The sequence below is a fragment of the Paralichthys olivaceus genome, chromosome 11, assembly GCF_024713975.1.
Source record: "Paralichthys olivaceus isolate ysfri-2021 chromosome 11, ASM2471397v2, whole genome shotgun sequence".
In the NCBI taxonomy this organism is placed as follows: Eukaryota; Metazoa; Chordata; class Actinopteri; order Pleuronectiformes; family Paralichthyidae; genus Paralichthys; species Paralichthys olivaceus.
The window spans coordinates 887,501-906,930 of NC_091103.1; the positions used below are offsets into that span (position 1 = coordinate 887,501).

The window sequence follows — 19,430 nt, forward strand, 5'->3', positions numbered from 1 at the left end:
CTGACGTGTGTGTGTGTGTGTGTGTGTGTGTGTTACACCTCATAAGGCCTTCACATAGTCCTTCCTAATGGGGACAAAACGTAAATCATTACATTTTAAGGTTAAATTTAGGTTCAAACAAAAAGATCTTCAATGTAAATGAACTTCAACGTTTTAAATTTGTTGAAATACACAATGAAAAGTCAGCGAAGTTTAAACTTTTGTCGATAGTGGGATTAGAACATGTGATTGAATTTAACCAGTCCATTATTTGTCATTATACACAGGCCTGTGTTCAGGATTACAGGTGTGGGGAGTGACTGATGTGTTCATTTGTAGAGATGATTGAAATGAGAAACATTCCAGAAATCAATGCGGCGAGTACTTAGTGGATCTGTGGTTTGATCCACGGTGATTCACTGATTCTCTGTCTGTTTAAAACCTGCTGACGACAGCAGCAGCAGATCTGAAGGAATCTGTGTATTTCCTTCCTTCCTTCCTTCCTTCCACTCTTCCCTCCTTCCTTCCTTCCATCTGGCAGCACAGGATGGATGGTTTGTGGTGGAGGGAGCGGCTGCTGGATGGATTTCAGCGTCTTGTCCATTTGCTAAAGTGGAAAGTAGATTTAATCCAGTCGGACCCATCAGCAGCTAATGATGGACAGGGAGCGTTAGCATTAGCTCCTTCTAGCCACTGGCGTTATCAGTATGATGCAGTGGCTTCATTTTCTCCCTCTCTCTCTCTCACACACACACACACACACACACACACACACACACAGCTAAACATAGCGCTCGTGTGGTGATACAGAAAACAAGGAGGAGCACCGAGAACTTTGAGTTCATCATACCTGGTTTATCTTCAGCATAAATGTGTTATTGAAGCATTGTTTGCTGTTTTATAAAACTGTCTGCTTCCTCTCGGCCAGGCCCAGCTGCAGCGTCATCATGACTAAAGAGGAGAACCTGGAGGTGCAGGAGAAGGAGAGACACGATCGGGAGGAGCAGGAGGAGGGAAGGTTCCAGAAAGAGGAGGAGGAAGCTCTTACCGAAGAGGAGGAGGAAGAAGAGGAGGAAGATGGGGAGGAGGAATATGAGCAGGAGGGGGAGCGTGCAGAGGTGGACGATGATGAGGGCGACGAGCAGGAGGAGGAGCAGGAGCAAAGAGAGGAGAGGGAGCAAGAGGAGGATCCACCGGCCAGTCAGGAGCAGGAGGCCGAGCAAGAGCCCGAGCCGCTGTCGGTGTCCGAGTACCAGAGTCCAGTTCACGAGCCACGCCGCCGAGCCATGGTGCACTCCTCCGCACAGGCACCGCTGCCCACAGACTACAGTACGCCACCTCAAACACACGCTGTCATTCCACCTCACGAAGACACATGTCCTCAAACATGATCAAGAGACAAATAACAGACAGAGGGCCCTGCAGGCTCCTCCCCTTATCCCTACAAAACAAGAAGACAGTGAGACTCATCCGACACCTTTAAAACGCAGCGCGGCTGCTACAGTTACTGACACTCGGTAGTGAATACAGGAGGAGCAGGAGATAATCTACTTCCTGTTTATATCACATGACGCAGCCTCATTAGGATTCCACACAGCTTCAAACACACACACACACACACACACACACACACACACACACACACGTGGTGGAGGTTAATAAATGTTAAAATGATGAACTACAGACAGTAACAGTCGGTTTGTAAAACCCTGAAAGATCTTTAAAGATCGACTGTGTGGTCGACGGCTCATTGGTATTCATCACACAAACTCAACTCCATTATACACTGTGTGTGTGTGTGTGTGTGTGTGTGTGTGTGTGTTGCATACAGAGTGTTCCAGCTCACCAGTCTGACATGAACCTTTCTCTCTTGTCCAACTGTGGCACTACGAGCTCATTTATTTAATAATATTACAGTTATATTAAATAATTTAAAGCTTTAAGCTCAGGTACAATATAATTAACAACATTTTAACAAAGTTCTTTCAACATGAGGGAGCAGCGGCTCCACTCCCTCTGAAGTCTGAGCTCTGTCTCGCCGGTTGAACCCACACTGGTGACAGATAGGACTCGTTTTGTTTGGATCACTCGGAGCTCAGAGACTGAAGGAGTCCTGAGCTGCTGACCGTGGAGCTGATTTCAGTTACAGAGAGAAATGAGATGTGACTCAGACTGCAGAGCAGACAGGAAGAGAGACTGCTGCACTCACAGGTTACTTCTGATTCGATGATGCTGACACACCTCTTTTACTCCAGTGCTTTTTTCTGTTCAGTTTCTCTTTCTCTTCATGGTTTCCTCTGACGTAACCTTCGTTCCTCCGTCTCCAGCCTTCACCTTCTTCGACCCGAACGACCCAGCCTGTTATGAGATCCTCATGGATCCTCAGACCTCCATCCCAGAGCTGTTCGCCATCGTGCGTCAGTGGGTTCCTCAAGTTCAGCACAAGATCGACATCATCGGCAACGAGGTTGGATTTCACAAATACCTCGTCCAGTAGAGTCTTCAACTAGTTGTGATTCTTTGTGTGTTGGTATCAACTGTTCCTGCTCGGAGTGTTTATATATATATATATATATATATACATTTATATATATATATATAGTGATCACCTTTATATACAGTCAGTGTCTTTATATACAGTCAGTGTCTTTATATACAGTCAGTGTCTTTATATACAGTCAGTGTCTTTATATACAGTCAGTGTCTTTAAATACAGTCAGTGTCTTTATATACAGTCAGTGTCTTTATATACAGTCAGTGATGGTGTTTATATACAGTTATTGACATTGTGATAATGACCCAGTTAAAATGGCTGCATGGATGTGAGCAGAGAAAGTGGTGCAGAGGGACAGAGGGAGAGCGGGGGAGGGGGGGAGGGGGTGGAAAGGGAATGAGACTCTATCATGACTCAGCTGCAGGAAGTAAATATTGAAGTGACTCAGACTGAACTACGAGCAGAGAACAAGTTGTTGACATTAAACGTCCTCGTGTTTCGCTGCCATTTAAACTTTAAACTCAGAAACATCATTGCTCGTTTAGTATTTTTATATTTCTGAAACAAGCGTCACGTTCATGTCAGTGTCACGTCAGCAAATGGGAGCTAATATCTAAAGATGGACAGGAAGTGTTATCTACACGTGTTGAAACCGTGTCGCCACATGTTTTCTTCTTTGGTCTCAGATCCTGAAGCGTGGTTGTCATGTGAACGACCGCGACGGTTTGACTGACATGACGCTGCTCCACTACAGCTGTAAGGCCGGAGCACATGGAGTTGGTGAGATTTTTGATTGAGATTATTTTGGTCTTTTCTGTTTCAAAGTGGAAAGAACACAAAGGTAGGAACATGGATGTAAACTCAGTGTCACTGAACATGACGCATGAGACTAGAACCAGGAAGACAAACTCCTCTACTGGTGATGGGAAAGGATTCAATCGCCTCTTGTAGCAGATTTACTGAGGTTTTAAAAAACGACCTACGTATACTTATATGTGACATTTTAATACAATCTCATTTTTAATAACTAAGAAACAGTCGGCACCACACCTCTGATCCTCGGCCCGGCTGAAAACCAGAGGGGACAGTCAGGGTCCGGAGGCTCTGGAACAAACGCCGGCGCTCCTCTGGGTTTCATCATCCCTCGTTGTGTGTGCAGGCGACCCGGCGGCAGCGCTGCGTCTCACCAGTCAGCTGATCTCTTTGGGCGCCGACGTGAGTCTGAGGAGTCGCTGGACCAACATGAACGCGCTGCACTACGCCGCTTACTTCGACGTCCCAGAACTGATCCGAGTCCTGCTCAAATCTGCCAAACCCAGAGGTACACACACACACACACACACACTTAAACACACACACACACACACACACACACAGTAGTAATATTAAAGTGTCCTCCCTCCACAGTGATGAACTCGACGTGCAGTGATTTCCACTACGGGACAGCTCTCCACATCGCTGCCTCCAACCTCTGTCTGGGTGCCGTCAAATGTCTGCTGGAGCACGGAGCCAACCCGACTGTCCGGGTAACAACACTCGCTTTGTTTCATTTCAATCATCGCTGTTTGTCCTTCATGTTACATCATCGTAGTAAAAACTACAGAGAACTCAGTGTCTCAGTGTTTTCACCTGAACTCACTGCATGTGTCCTTTTTTCTCTGCTTCCAAAACAAATGAAAAAGCTCCTTGTTGGAGCTTCGACATCTGAGTCCTGCCTGAATCATGTGAAAAGATAAATGAGGTTTAACGTGATTTAATGGCTCAACTGTGCAGATCGAAGTGGAAATGTTTTTCAGGAACAATCTTTGTTTTTGCATTTTTGCTCCAGACTTTCCAACAAACCTGTTTCTGTGCACGTACAGATTGATTCTTTAACCTGGCTAAAGAAAGCGTCCCCTCCTTCTCGTGTCCCTGCAGAATGATAAGGGCCAGGTTCCAGCAGAGGTGGTGCCCGACCCGATGGACATGAGTCTGGACAAGGCTGAGGCTGCCATGGTGGCCAAGGAGCTGAGGCAGCTGCTGCTGGACGCCGTCCCCCTGAGCTGCAACCTGCCCAGAGCCACGCTCCCCAACTACGACAACATCCCGGGAAACCTGATGCTGTCGTCACTGGGGCTGAAGCTGGGGGAGCGCGTGGTGCTGGAGGACATGAAGGTCAGAGGCATCAGTGGTTTTTAAGAGTCAGACACACTCAACGCTCAGTTTCAGTCTCAGGACAGAAAGATGGACCAAACTGAAATGACAGGAACCAACAGATGTCGTTAAATGTGAATGTAAATCCTGAATAATCCTGAATGATGACTCAAATGCAATTAAAACAAATAGAACATCATTTAATATGAGCAGTACCATTGACACAGCAGTTCAGGTGTGGGGGCTGCAGGGATTTGGAATGTGCTGAAACAGAACAAGGGTTCGTGTCCACCTCCAGACATGAACACCTCAATCCACAACTCTGAGCTTTAGTCTGAAAACCCCAGGGCTGAGTTTTAGTTTGAAAACCCCAGGGCTGAGTTTTAGTTTGAAAACCCCAGGGCTGAGTTTTAGTTTGAAAACCCCAGGGCTGAGTTTTAGTCTGAAAACCCCAGGGCTGAGTTTTAGTTTGAAAACCCCAGGGCTGAGTTTAAGCTAACCTTGGTCCTGTCACATGACCTCCATGAAGAAATCCACCATCATCAGCCTCCAGAGTAAAACATGGAGAGTGTTTCTGTCCCGGATCAGTTCTGTATTTCACAATGATTCAACTGTTTACATGTTTAATGTGCACACCAGCACGTGCATGCCCAGTGCACGTGTGTTACGTCCGTCAGCGGGAGTTGAGCTGTGATGTCTGAGGCTGCGGGACAGATTGACTCCTGTGAGCTCTGAACAGTGTGTTCTTACTGTGTAGCTCCAGAGAGACCAGAGCAGAGACGACGTCCCGGCTGCAGACGTCAGACAGGTTGGTTCGGCTCTGACTGGACCGTAGACTAACTGACTGACCACATGTTTCCCCCCCGTCACAAACTAAATGTTCACTGGACGTGTCCTCCCTCTCCCCTTCAACACGGATTTTCTGCCTCCATGCAACCTAACCAGCTGCAGGATCTCAGGGTTCACTTCCAACCTCACGTCTCTGTCTCTTCGTCTCTCGCAGACCGGAACTCTGAGGTTTTGTGGTACGACCGAGTTTGCCAGCGGCCAGTGGGTCGGCGTGGAGCTGGACGAGCCCGAGGGAAAGAACGACGGCAGCGTGGGCGGCGTCCGCTACTTCATCTGCCCTCCTAAACTAGGTAACAGCAGCTGCCACAGTGCCTTCGAGCTAATTCACCTTCGTTCGACGAAGGTGGGATCATAAAGGTGAAGGAGAGCAGCGAGGACTAAAGAGGAACATGGTGAACATCAACCACTCCAGCACCAGCACTGGGGAAGTGATTCTAGGGTTGTGGGTTCGAGTCCCACCAGAGTCACCATTCACCCAGACAGAAGCAGCTCACATGATGACCTGTGTCTCCGTCTCTTCTGTGTCGCAGGGATTTTTGCGCCGGTGTCAAAGATTTCCAAGGCTGCGGTGGACCACACGCCTTCCTCCGTCACCTCCACCCCCCGGACCCCCCGCATGGACCTGGCCTCCCGCCTCGCTGGGAAGACCAAGAAGGAGAAAGAGAAGAAGGAAAAGGAGAGAGCGAAAGGTAATGTAGTCTAATATTTAGAGGGGCGGGACATGTGTCATGTGTCTCTGCTGTTATTTACTTTTCTCTCAGAATCCTTGAAGTACTTTTCTCCATTCTAGGAATATTAATACTTGTATATGTTGTAGTTTTAAGTATCATGGTTGTGTTTTCGGGGCGTTCGCAGCCCAGAGGAAGAAGTCTTCAGTCGCCAGTCTGGATCCGGAGGGCATGAACGTGGAAGTTGGGGATCAGGTTCTGGTGGCCGGACAGAAACACGGCATCGTCCGCTTCTACGGCAAAACGGACTTTGCTCCAGGTCCGTGCAGGTTTTCTGTTCTACTCTTCGTAGGCTTGTTACCGAGGTAACGTGGAACGCTGATGAGCTGCTCGTGTTCCTGCAGGTTACTGGTTCGGTGTGGAGTTGGATCAGCCGACAGGAAAACACGACGGCTCGGTGTTTGGAGTCCGTTACTTCAGCTGCCTGCCCAAATATGGCGTGTTTGCTCCGCCCTCCCGTGTCCAGAGGTAAGGTGGTGTGCAAAGTTCCAGGACGACACGTTTTTTAAATTAACGACAGCCGTAACGAAACGCGTCATGTTTTCAGTTTGTTCGTCCGTCCCACAAACTGTGAGCGGATTTATTTCAGTCGTCCATTTGGGCTCGAGAATGAAATGATGATTGAGGCGTTCAAAGGTCAAAGGTCACTGTGATGTCACATGTCACGTGTTGCTGTTTTGTCAGAATGGGCGGTCCTAAAGACGGCTCACACAGCGACAACTCCATGGTGAAGAAAGTTCATCAGGTCACCAGTGAGTATCTGTCGTCATTTAGACTCTGAGGCCGTTTTGACTCTTCGATGACGTTCTCTTCCTTATCAGTCACGTGACAGCAAGTCATTAACACACTGTCTCTGTCTGTGTGTCTGTGTGTCTGTCTGTGTCTGTCTGTGTCTCTGTCTGTGTGTCTGTGTGTCTGTCTGTCTGTCTCTGTCTGTGTGTCTGTGTGTCTGTCTGTCTGTCTCTGTCTGTGTGTCTGTGTGTCTGTCTGTCTCTCTGTCTGTGTCTCTGTCTGTGTGTCTGTGTGTCTGTGTGTCTGTGTCTGTCTGTGTCTGTCTGTGTCTGTCTGTCTGTGTGTCTGTCTGTCTGTGTGTCTCTGTCTGTCTCTGTCTGTGTCTCTGTGTCTCTGTCTCTGTGTCTGTCTGTGTCTCTGTCTGTGTGTCTGTCTCTCTCTGTCTCTGTCTGTTTGTGTCCTGCAGTGTCGCAGCCGAAGCGTAACTTCAACACGATGCGTTCTCCTAAAGATCTGACCTCTGAGAGCTCCATATCCAGGTAAGTGTCCAGACTGAGGGACAGGACGACTGTTAAAGACGCTGTGTCGAGACGACAACAATAGATTTAACGTGTTACCAGGGGAATCAACTCTGACTTCATGCTTTACTAACATCTCTATACTCTTCTTCTTCTTCTCTTCTTTTTCCTTGTCCTCCTCAACCCCTCTTCCTCTCTCTTCTTTGCGTCGCTCCTCCTCTTCCTTCGTTCCTCTTCCTCCTCCTCTTTCCTTCGCTCCTCCTCCTCTTCCTCCCTCCTCTTCCTCCTCCTGCAGGTTGCTGTTCTGCTGCTGGTTTCCGTGGATGCTGCGTGCTGAGATGCAGTCCTAACCACGCCCCTCTCCCTCCGCTGTCTCCTCTCTCCATCTTTATGTCTCGCCGTCCTCTCGGAGTCTCCTCGCAGTCGTCAGTCACGCTCACACTGAAACCCCCCCCCTCTTCTCTCTGACTCTCAGCCCTTCTAATTTAGCCGTTCTATAGCAACATCTATAGTGCCTTGTATCTTATCAAACGTTCCTGTAACCAAACTGAAACCGCTCTGCTAAGCAATTCCCCCGAAATCAATCTTTTATCCTTTTTCACGTCGTCGTCCAGTTTGGTATTTTCTGCATGTTCCTAAATTCAGGGCAGAAAACTGCTGTTAGCTCAACATCAGTTTCTGCTGCTAAATGTTTCATTTTTGCCAAATTTTGAATCGAGTGCCAGATGAATTTATCACAAACTTGGAAATCAAAACTTGGAAATAACGACAATAATAATAACGCTGACACTTGGACTCAAATATTGCAGTTTGCGTATTTGTCGGGTCCTGAAGAGCTGATACACAACTTAGACTCGGAGGCCTGCAGAACTTGGCACTGCAACGCACATTAAATGAAATCATTTCAAAGTTTCCAAACACACCGATACCTGAGCTTGATTCTGCTTAGCTCCAAATGTTTGGATGCTGTTCAGTGTTGAGTGGTTTTTTGATTTGGTTTCTGCTTCGTTGCCACTCGTCTGAGAACAAGGCTTCGTCCACACGAGTACATTCAGTTTAAAAAGCTCTGCGACACATTTGTCTGACGTCCACGCGGCTCCGGAGTCTTAGAGATGCTAAAACTGATCATTGTGTAAACGCTGCTGCACCCGTGTTACTGACCCTGTTGTCTTTGTTAACAGCTGCTGTTCTGTGTTTGACTATGATACTATTTACATGCCGTACATGGCACACGCATGCCCGTGCACGTCAGTGGTCATGTGATATGCGTTCTGAGGCGTGTTAGTATGGACGGAGATTAAAACGAATGCTGAGACGAAACACTCTGGGCACAGAGATTGTTTTATTGCTGTTTGGACTAATTGGCAGATTGTTGCTCTGTAAGAAGTTCGCTCTGTTTAGCAATGATTTAACGAGAATGAGGGCGCCGCCTCTAGCTCTAACGCCTCCACCAGATGGTTTCTCCTCTCAGAGAACCATAGTTACACACGGAACCACAAAGTGTGAGAAGTGAAATCATCCTCGTGCTTTAAACGCAGACGTCAAAGTGAAAACAGGGTTTATCAGCGACTGACTTAATATTTATCGGTCGGTCTTATTTTTTTATCTTTCACATGTAACAGTCCTAATTTCAGATGTGGTTTCTCGAGCTCTATGAAATATCTCATACATGAGTGAAGCGGATGACGTCATTGTACCATAGATTTGATGTGACGTCACATGTTTAATACAAAGTGCAGCTTTAAGTTGTGGTCGTTGCACTTTACAGATTTCAACACAGAGGAAACCGCTGAGCTCAGACTCACTTTTAGACTTTGATAGATGAAATAGATGAAACTTTAATCATATAGTGAAAATATTAGTCCATCGAGTCAGAGTGAAAATATAGTGTATGATAGAAATCGTACAAAGAGCTGCGATTATAATCTGTCATTAACCAAAACTGCTAACAGACCCAAAACGTTTCCAGCTCTGTGAAGTGAAATATCAACGTTTGTTTTGTCGTCGTTTGCATCTGAAAACAAATTTATTTTTAAATTTAAAATGTTTTACAACAACTTTTAATGGCGTTGGAGTTAAATCTTTGTGGACGATAATCATCCGTACGTCTCCGTCCCCTCGTCAAACGCTCTTCTTCTTGACCTCCATGTTTTTAATTTCCTACCACAGAAATTTGAATCTCTCAAAGGTTTTTCTCTCTTTCCCTCCTCTCCTCTCATCCCTCTCTCTCCATTCAAATCAGACTTCTGTACTTGTTGTGAACGTGAGCATCCGCGACGAGACGAAACACAAACACAAGTTAACCTGAACCTACGTGTGCTTCATGTTAAACTCTCTCTCTGTAAACAGCAATATGTAATAATATGTACCTGGTTCCTGTGTTGTCTCTTTACACTCTGCAAGCACACGAACACAGAGCGACGCTCACGCTCTGACGGCCGAGGTTGTCGAGAGCAAGACGCAAAAAAAACATTCAGTCGCTTTGAGGCGGAAGAAATAAGCAGAAACCAAAACGAACGACGTGTGGAGGCGTGTTAGCGCCGCAGCGACCGGTCGATTCAAAGACTCAACAGCCGTCAGGATTATTTTCTATTGGAAATATGGAGCGAACAAACATAACAGATGGAAATATATTTGTTCAACTGTTGGATTAGATTCGCTGCAGCTTTTTCAAACAACATTCTCAAAACTTGTCCTGTTGACTTTTCGAGTGTGAAGTCGCTCAGACTGAATAACGTTTCTCAGTTGGTGTCTGTGCTCCGGAGGAAACACTGGCTCCTGCAACTGTTCTGTTTGTGCCTCAAAATTCTACCAACGATAACGACTTAGTTTAGACCAGCTGCAGTATTTAGCTCAGCTCTGAAAGTCGTCCGGCTGCAGCTTTCTTTAATTCATAAATGTCCTTAAGACGTCCGGACAACTACAATCTGTCCTGGAGACAAATTTTAATCCAGTTGCTAAAACTAAACAATTTACCAAAATGCATTATTGTGTGATGTCCCGACAAATTCTATCTCTCATGAGAAAAGAGGTGAAGCTGCCGACATGTGGGGATTTCCTCCTCTTTACTCCAGAGCAGAACTTATTGATTTCACATTCAGATATTTCTAATGCTTCTACTCAAAACCCTGCGCTAGCACTCAAATAGTTCCTGCTTGTGCTCAAGCCGTGTGCTTCTGTGCACATGTTAAACGTCTGCTCTCGGATTTTCTCTCTGCGCTCGGACTCTTCTGTGCAGTAAACCTGAGCTGGAGCGCAGAGAATCGGAGTGCAAGTGCACAGTTTGAGCATAAGAGACACAGGTGATTTTAGCATTTGACGTTGAAAGCTCGGTGTGATTTTAGGACCTACGGTTAACAAGCCAATAAATCAGTCAGTCGTGAATCAAGTCCTGGAAGTTCTGTTTTTAAAAGATGAGAGAATCCTCCCATCAACACAATATTCAGATGACGGGGAGATGTTCCTTCCTGTGTTCGAGCTACTTTCATCTGCCATCCCACCCTGAGCCAGGTGAACTGAAGTGAACCCACGTGTTGTGGTTTACGTCTGTGAATAATTATCACTGCAGCTCGTTGTTCGATGCCGAAGCTCCACAGAGCGAGGGTCTGCTGACTCCGTCGTGCTGAGCGTTAGTGGGCCACAGTGCTGGTTTGTCTTTGTACAGTAAACGTACAGTACAGTCATTCTTACTGTGTAAATATGGAGCTTTCTCTGGTTTGGCCACTAAGTGTCACTAGTGAGTCACTGATTATTCAACTTACTACAGATGAAATATTACGTAAACGTTCCTTATGTTTTCTCTTCATTTGTTTCTTTTCAACGGACGATCGTGGTTTTGCCTGTTCTAGCTCTTTGCTAGCTCTTTTCATTGTGTCCAGGAAACCTTCACTTCCTGTCTGTGTGTAAGAAGATCAGCGAGAATCGGTCGTTGTTATTTAGTCGGCGTTCTTGAGAAGGATGTGAGACTGAAGCCGTGTTGTTTGTCTGAAACGAAGCAAACACGTGAAGTCATTCTTATTTGTAGCCAACGAGCTAAAACCCTCAGAACCAGTGGTCGTTTGAATCCTCTATAATCAATGGGTGTACGTGTGTGAGAATAAAACGTTAAACTCCTTCTCATAGTAACTAACTCAGTAACTGGTTGTTTTATCATCTTATCAATAAACAGTATATAGCCTATTTTTTGATAACTTCACTAAGTGTACTTTCTGTTCTCCGGTTTTGTTTGTGTGTGTGTGTGAGAGAGTGTGTGTGTGAGTCACTCCTGTTTTAAAAGTATGTGGAGCTGACGGACGTTAAAGAAACAGGAGAGAACGAGCATCGGACGTCCTCATCCTAACACCACTCACTGCATGCTCTCTCTCCCCCTCTCTCTCTCTCTCTGTCAGTATTTTCTGGGTTTTTCGACGTGAATCTTCTCATCGGCATGAAAATGCTTCTAATAACAACAGTGACAACTGTATGAATATAATAAAGAATTTGATGTTGGTTTTCTACCTCGGCTGTCCGGTGCCTTTACTCACAGAAAACATCTCACGGCTTTTTTAATGGATTTAAATAAGAAATGTATTTGGATTTATTATTTCACGTTTATGATCATGAAGCCTGGTCGTCCATATTTAGTTTACAGTTTTTCTACTTTGAAATAAATTGTGGACGAGGATTCCAACATAATCTGGTAGAAAAGTTCTGTTAGAAAAAGTTTGTCTGATATTGTGAATTAATACAAACAGGCACCAAACTAAATTCAAAATAAAAGCACCTCAGAATGATATTCAGTAGATAAACACACGATCACTGTCATCAAGCTTTAGAATCTTTAATACTGACACCTAGTGGTCAAATCTTAGATCACACACAGTGATTCCACATGAAGTTCATAATACATCTAATAAAGTGAATAAATAAGAATTAGAAACAGACTCAGCACTGAATCAATGTCGTTAACTCTAAATTACAACCAACAACTCAAGTTCATCAACGGAGCTCGTGTCCAAAACACACGATATCTTCAAAACACTGATTTCAATAAATTACATTAAAATACAAAATAAGTTCAAACTAGAAAACTATTAATCGCTGTCGTCTGCAAATGTCCGCAGGGTTTTAGGTCTGATTTTCCAAGCAGCACCTGAATGCATCATCACAATAAAGATGTGTTTACTGACCATCAGTTCAGTCAGAGCAGCTTGGTCTCAACCACTTTATGGTTTTAACAGAATAATCCAGAAACTTCTCCTGCTGGAGCCTCTGAATGAGCAGGAGGCGGTCAGCTGACCTGTGACCTCTGGGGACATGAGGACAGCGCCCCCTGCAGGGGGTTGGTGCAGGTGGAGCTTGACCTCTGGGTTCAGTGGTAGGAGGTGAAGAGCTTCCTCTCGGCCTTGATGCAGGGTTAAGGGGATCTGACCTTTGACCCGCTGCGCTGCCTCTTCCTTCGAGCCCTTCGGTTCTTGAACCAAACCTGGAAACAGGAGAGAAGAGTTTCAGTTTCTCTAAAGTTCAACATGAAGCAGCAAAACAAACCATGTTTCATGAAATCACATCTGACGCCCACATGACTTTTCTTTTTTCCTTTAGTTAATAAATGTTCTCAGTTGAACGAACAGATCTGATGTTGTGAAACCACTTTTAAATTTGGATTTGGATCAGTTCTCAGTGCTTCATCTTTAAAATCCACGTTCGAGTCATAAGTTAGAAAAATGATTTAAAAGTAAAAGAATCAGCTTTGACCAGAAACAGAAAGTTTTGCTGCGTCTTGATTTGGAAGTTTTTAAGGTTGAATTTTACAGATAATGAGTTTTTAAAAAGTTTCAACAGTTTGAGTTTTCTGTAAAAAACCTCCATGTGTGAAATGAAGCCTGGGCCCTTTGCACGCGGCCTTCACGCTCCTCCACATGAACGAGTGACACTCACCCGGATCGTCTCCTCGCTCAGCCCCGTGCTCCTCGCCACCTCGGCCCGCGCCTCCACCGCCGGGTAGTCGGTGATCTCGAACAGCGCCTCCAGGTGTTTGGTCTGAGTATCGGTGAACACCGTCCTCATCCGGGCCTTCTGGCGCGGCGGCGGCTGCGGCGGCTGCGGCTGCGCGGGCACGCTGGAGTGAGGGTGCCCGTGGTAACCAGGCAACGGCTGAGCATCCACTGTAATAAAAGATGAGAAGAAGAATTAAGAATTATTTCAAGAGACCGAGCGAAGTAAGTTCAGGTCCAGTTCTAAAGTTTGATCACAGACTGGGAACAAGCTTCTCACCTCCGGACTCTCTGCTGCTGAAGTGAACCAACACTCCGGACTCTGGATAGAATCTGCTGAATCCGGCTCCGTAATAAAACGTTTCCCCGAAGCTCATCCCCCCGAACTGCAGGCAGCCTGGGGCCGGGACCGGGACCGGGACCGGGGCGGGAGGCCGCAGGTTCCCGGAGCCCGGACAGAATCCACCGGCCGCGATGCCCTGGAGGTACCGGTCAGGAGAGAAGTCCTTGACCGGAGGTTTGTGTCCGAGCTGCGGGGACAGGATGCGCTCGATGCTGAAGTCAGACACTGTGCTTCCCTCCATGGTTCCAGGTGAGCTGAGTGTTGGGGCCCTCAGGGGCCCACCTATAAAGTGTGATGCTCCATCACACACCTGACGGCTCGTTCATATGCAAACGAGCCGCAGCTTCACAGGCTTTGATTTGACCTCTGACCTCTTTGAACTTCAACAAGTTCACAACAGACAAAAGTTCAAGTCAAACTTCAAACATCCTGTTTGACCCGTTTTTAATGAAAGGTTCAATTAAAAGATAAATTCAGAATCTTCTTTCCACAGCCATCCAGATCTATCACTACCAACAGAGTTGTGTAGTGATAGATTACATGGAGTCAGGTTTATACAGTCACATTAGAAAAGATAAGTCACTTTAGTCCTGCAGCTGAAAAACGGTTTAATAGATATAAATCAAATTGTAATGGATTACTTTACATTAAATGATTACTCTTTGAGTACTCTCCTGAAATATCACTGTTCTAAAACAATGATCAACAATACTTTTTAATCATTTCAAGTTTGTGTTTCGTTTGTCGAACATCACACAAGATGTTTGATTTTAAAGTGTTCAGACTTTTTTATGATATAATAGATTAAGTTACCACGTGGTTTATTTTCAGTAACTGATTACAGTACAAAGTCATCTGTCACTAAAATTTACTTTATTGTAAAAACAGATTGTGAATTTTTTTCTCGTTTATTTGTGATTCTGCAAAAACAATTAGAACCACAATTCAACAGAGAATAATCTGTAGTGTGTGTTAGTGGCCGGCAGGTGTCGCTGCAGTCCAGGCTGTGATCACTGTACTAGACAGAAAACAGGAGAAAAATAATTTAAAAAAAAACTTTGTGAAGTTTCTGTTCAACAGAAGAAAAAACCTTAAAATAAAAGAGTGATTCAGTAAAAGTTTTATCATGAATTCTGATAAACAGAAACATTGTGCAGATAAAATATAAGATCATGTTAAATTATAATTAAACTGTTTTTATTTCTCATCGTCAGAGTGAAACCAGAGAACAACGTTTGTGTCAAAGTGACGATGAGCTTTTCTCACATTTCACACATTTGATCTTATATCATTTTCAATATGTGAACCACCAGTTTGTTTACAGTTTAAAACTAATAAAATACACATGCATTAAATCATAACAGTTTCATTCGTCTTTATTTCTATCAATTAAAAATCTAACTTTTAGTGTAATTAGACATTAAAAGCAAATAAATAGAGTGAAAGTATTAAATATAAATGCATGGAGACAGTTTCTTTAGTTTCCTTTAAGCTGACGGTGAGTGACTTCAGAGAGAAGATCAATAAGTGATCGTCAGCAGATCAATCGGTGTCGTCTCTCTGAAGTCTCTGTGATCTGATCGATCGTTAACAGATCTGAAGACGATTAAAAAGAAGAAAGAAAACTTTAAACGTGTAAACGTTCAGTTTGTTTTCATCTTCAAACGCATCAGTTGGTTTTTAAACCTTTTGATGGATCATTGAAACATCACAGAACGTTTGATAACGAGATATCAAACGATAACTTCTGTGAAATGATTTAACGTCCAGTTATTGTGACGTCTCCATCCGGAGGCTCCTCCTTCGACAGAGTCACGTTTTCACTCGTGTTTATCTGAATGAACAAATTGTTTTATTTAACCTGGAATGGCTCTTTAGAATAATTCCTATATATTTAAAGGTCCAGTGTGTAGAATGTAGTGACATCTAGTGTTGAAGTGTCATGTTGCAGCTGAACACCCACGGGGTTTAGTTTGTCCAGTCTGGACTAATGTAAAAAACATGGCGGCCTCCTTAGAGAGGGTCCCCCCATGTAAATATAAAGTATGTAAACATAAAGTATTTCAATATAAAGTATTTAAATATAAAGTATTTAAATAAAAAGGGTCTTTTCTGGGGTAAAGAAAACTACAATTCATACGATCCAGATGAAATGAACGAGTGAAAACATCATGAGGATTATTCATCATTAAATTTCTGCCAATAGTTTCCTTTCACCTGAATCTTACACACTGGAGCTTTAAGTACTTTATATTTAAATAATTTATCTCTAAATACTTTATATTTACATACTATATATTTAAATACTCCTCGTCTCTGTGGAGCCACCATGTTTCGTACGGTCGCCCAGATTGGACAAAGTCAACATCAAACAACAAACAGCTTCTCTTTCATGTTTTGTTTGGGGGGGGGGAGGGGTTATAATTAATTTCCCGTCACTGTGTTAAACAGATTCAGTCGCTCCAGAAGTTCATTATCTGTGATTTCAAATCAATATCCAGATTATTTAAACTCCAACCTCAATTACGATTAATGAATCATTCTTTTATTTTGTAATAGTTTCCCGACACCGAAGGGATTCACACGTCGCGGCCCTCGACTGGTCCGGAGTCACTCAGGAGGTCGACAGCCTGAGAGTCGGTCTGAGTCTCCATGGAAACAACTCGAGGAGGATTCGTTTGATTGGTCTTTTCTATCAAAGTGTAAAATAATCAGTGTTCACTTTTCGTTCTGTTCTCAGGGAAACGTTCCACATCGAAACCAAAGAACAAGAGTCAGCACATCTCAGACGACTCAACACAACATCGTCTCCCGCTTTGGTTTGATATCTAGAGTCAGCAAAACGTTTTGTTGCACATCGTTATCCGTCATTAGCAACGTTAGCTTCTATCAGTGGGAGAACTTGGCTCAAAACCCTGGAGGTTGAAGTGTTGAAGAGAGGAAAGAATCTTGATGTTCACACTGACGAGACAAACGTCTTTGAAAATGTCCAGAGTGACTGACTCTGTCGTGTTTCTTCTCACATACAGAAGCTGCAGAACATTTCAGGAGAACATTATATTATAACATCATATTATAACATCATAAAAGCCTTCTCCTCAAAGAGATCGTTTCTGACGGGACTCAAACCCACAACATTTGAATCACTTCTCCTAAACACGGTGAGAAGTCCAGTGTGTCGTCAGTTTTCATTTCAAACACAGAAAACCCAGGAACATTTGTCACGGCACAATCGAGAGACGTCCATTTGTCTCCGTCCGAGCTTCGGCATCAGTTTCACTTTGGAGGTGACGCCTGCTGTGACACGTCACCTGTGAACAACACAAACAACCACAGAGACTCTTCATCTCTCTTCTCAGTGTGTCGAGCTCACGGACTTAAAAAGGTCAGAAGTGATGTCGCAGTAAAGGTCACACACACACACACACACACACACACACACACACACACACACACACACACACACACACACACACACACACACACACACACAGCTTTTAGAAAAGCTCATGTACACGTGTACATTTGAACAAAAGCATTGAGGGGAGAAGACTTTGTGTGTGTGTGTGTGTGTGTGTGTGTGTGTGTGTGTGTGTGTGTGTGAGAGGGGGGTGAAGCGTAAAGAAGGTCCGGGGTACTGTGAGCTGATTGGTCAGTTTGGGGAACAAACTGTGCTGTGATTGGCTGGTTTGTGTCACAATAGGAGCTGTGATTGGAGGACAGGCGGACAATGGCTGTGTCATTGGTCGGCAACGGAGAACAAAAAGCCTGTTTGAGCGTTGAGGCGGAAAGGTGAGGTCAGTGTGTGTGTGTGTGTGTGTGTGTGTGTGTGTGTGTGTGTGTGTGTGTGTGTGTATGAGTGAGTGTGAGTGTGTGTGAGTGTGTGTGTGTGTGTGTGTGTGTGTGTGTGTTGGGTGCTGGGTAACACATCATTTGTATTTTTATCATTTTCCTGGACATGATTCCAGTTTTTTTAATTTACAAACAAATAAGGTCTTTGAATAAACAAATTAATCGATTATGAATAATCAGCTCTCTGTTATTTTATGACCGTGAGAGCGAAATGAAACACACACACACACACACACACACACACTCACACACACACACACACACACACACACACACACACAGGGCCTGTTGGGTCCAGGTGGACCAACGTTCTGGTTTTCTTCTGCTTCAGGTCTCACTGACATCCATTTTCTGCCTCTTCTGTGGGTTTGGGTCACGGTCAAACAAAGCACTTCAGACCTCATCGATGTTTTCCAGGATCCAGATCCTACTTATCTAGTCCTCTTTGTCCCTTGAGGGCCTAATGCATTGAAGATCTTCCTCCAGCTGGGCCTGTCCTCCATGTCAGACCCCTTCTCTTTCAGCTCAGCCGTCACTTCTCTGGAGTTGGGCCATGAAGTTTTCTAGCTCCTCCTAATCATGTGCTTTAACAACCTCAGTTAGTTCCTTTCATTCCAGGAGCAGCAGCTTCACTCCAGATGTCCGAGCCCCTCACCCTGCCTCTGAGGAACCCGAGTGGAGTGAAGGCCTCTGCAGGAACGCTCTGGATGAGATGTTTTCTGTTTTGTGTTGGGAGTTTCTATCCGGTCTGTGGTGTTGTGAGGAGGCGAACCAGGAGGATAATGGGCATCTTGACAGGACTTATATCTGATCCCTCCACTTTGGTAAAAGACTGAGCCACAGTCCATCAGAAACCTGTGATGAAGACTTTTCTCCATCATGCTTCATCCCACACTCTCTGTTAACCAGACCAGTGTGGAGGTTTCACTCCTGATTCTAATTCTCCTCTGGACATTTACAATTTTCACGATTGATAAACAATGAGTCCAAAGGTGAAAAGAGGAAAATGTGGAACTTGTTTTTCCTTGTGTGACTTTCTTTGCTTAGCTCCGCCCTCTGAGGTTTAACTCAGCCAATAATATGTAGTTTCCTCCGCAGCAGCTTGCTAATGCTCTCATAGACTCTTCCCTCCTGAGTCTGAGGTCTTAGCTCAGTGAACCATGAAGAACGTCCTCACCGAGGCCAAGAGATGCATCTGTCATTAACACGACCATCAGCTAATCCGCTGCAGCTCCACAATGACTCCAGAGCTTCTCCGATCCAGAAACCGCTTCTACTTAGCTCGATAACTGCTTACACCCAGAATTAAGCTACTGAGGGGGCGAAGCCAGCACCTCATCACAAGTGTGTCCATTTAGCTCTTTGGCCACTGATCCCCTGGTGAGGTTAATCAGCTGCTGAGAGAATCACATGAACCACCTCAGGAGGAATCTGCTGCTCTCGTAGAAAACAAGACCCAAAGGAAGGTCAGCGGCCGTTTGATATCTGTCGGCCATCTTAGGAAATAAAGATGTGCGACAGATTCACCTGCTGTGACCCAACAAAGAGCTTTGACCACTGACGGCTTGTAAAAGTTGTTGTTGTCCAGTTCCGGAAAGTGAAGCCAATGTGGAAGTGACTAAAACCTGTAGTCTCTGTAATGACCAGCAGAGGGCGACTCCACTGGTTTGAAAGGAAGTTTCTTTCTATAGCGAATAAAACAGTTTGTTTTTTATATTACGTGGATCAGCCCGGGTGCAACTGTGATGCTGCGTTGCTTTAAATATTGCTGCTGCAAAGAATTGTGGGACGCTGCTTCCTTCTTTCCTTTCATAAAGGACGGTCCGGTGT

General features: G+C 44.8%; 2 protein-coding genes across 3 annotated transcripts in view; one reads left to right on the forward strand and one right to left on the reverse strand.

The window, feature by feature from the left end:
• Positions 1-9,607, forward strand: part of clip3 (CAP-GLY domain containing linker protein 3) — an 11,726-nt gene extending 2,119 nt beyond the window's left edge. Inside the window, exons 2-15 of one of the 2 annotated variants that reach the window (XM_069534862.1) lie at positions 908-1,308; positions 2,307-2,446; positions 3,160-3,253; positions 3,633-3,794; positions 3,881-3,999; positions 4,391-4,627; positions 5,364-5,414; positions 5,610-5,745; positions 5,986-6,144; positions 6,311-6,442; positions 6,528-6,651; positions 6,868-6,935; positions 7,382-7,454; positions 7,729-9,607. In XM_069534862.1, the coding sequence (XP_069390963.1) occupies positions 927-1,308; positions 2,307-2,446; positions 3,160-3,253; positions 3,633-3,794; positions 3,881-3,999; positions 4,391-4,627; positions 5,364-5,414; positions 5,610-5,745; positions 5,986-6,144; positions 6,311-6,442; positions 6,528-6,651; positions 6,868-6,935; positions 7,382-7,454; positions 7,729-7,783 (1,932 nt within the window). In that variant the 5' untranslated portion in view covers positions 908-926 and the 3' untranslated portion in view covers positions 7,784-9,607. The remainder of the gene's footprint in view (positions 1-907; positions 1,309-2,306; positions 2,447-3,159; positions 3,254-3,632; positions 3,795-3,880; positions 4,000-4,390; positions 4,628-5,363; positions 5,415-5,609; positions 5,746-5,985; positions 6,145-6,310; positions 6,443-6,527; positions 6,652-6,867; positions 6,936-7,381; positions 7,455-7,728) is intronic. The other variant, XM_069534863.1, reaches the window with a different exon arrangement.
• Positions 9,608-12,683: 3,076 nt separating this feature from the next.
• On the reverse strand, positions 12,684-13,989 carry dharma. Its single transcript, XM_020111277.2, has 3 exons — positions 13,686-13,989; positions 13,350-13,576; positions 12,684-12,897 (listed from the first exon to the last, which is right to left on the reverse strand). The coding sequence occupies exons 1-3, from the start codon at positions 13,987-13,989 to the stop codon at positions 12,829-12,831; spliced, it is 600 nt and encodes a 199-aa protein (XP_019966836.1). The 3' UTR covers positions 12,684-12,828.
• Between the last annotated feature and the right edge of the window lie 5,441 nt (positions 13,990-19,430).

Excerpts from the sequence above, each read along its gene's own strand:
- dharma (XM_020111277.2), bottom strand. The coding sequence starts at position 13,989 with ATGGAGGGAAGCACAGTGTCTGACTTCAGCATCGAGCGCATCCTGTCC. Across the intron at positions 13,577-13,685 it reads CAGCAGCAGAGAGTCCGGAG|TGGATGCTCAGCCGTTGCCT; the intron begins GTGAGAAGCTTG and ends CTTTTATTACAG. Across the intron at positions 12,898-13,349 it reads TGAGCGAGGAGACGATCCGG|GTTTGGTTCAAGAACCGAAG; the intron begins GTGAGTGTCACT and ends TCCTGTTTCCAG.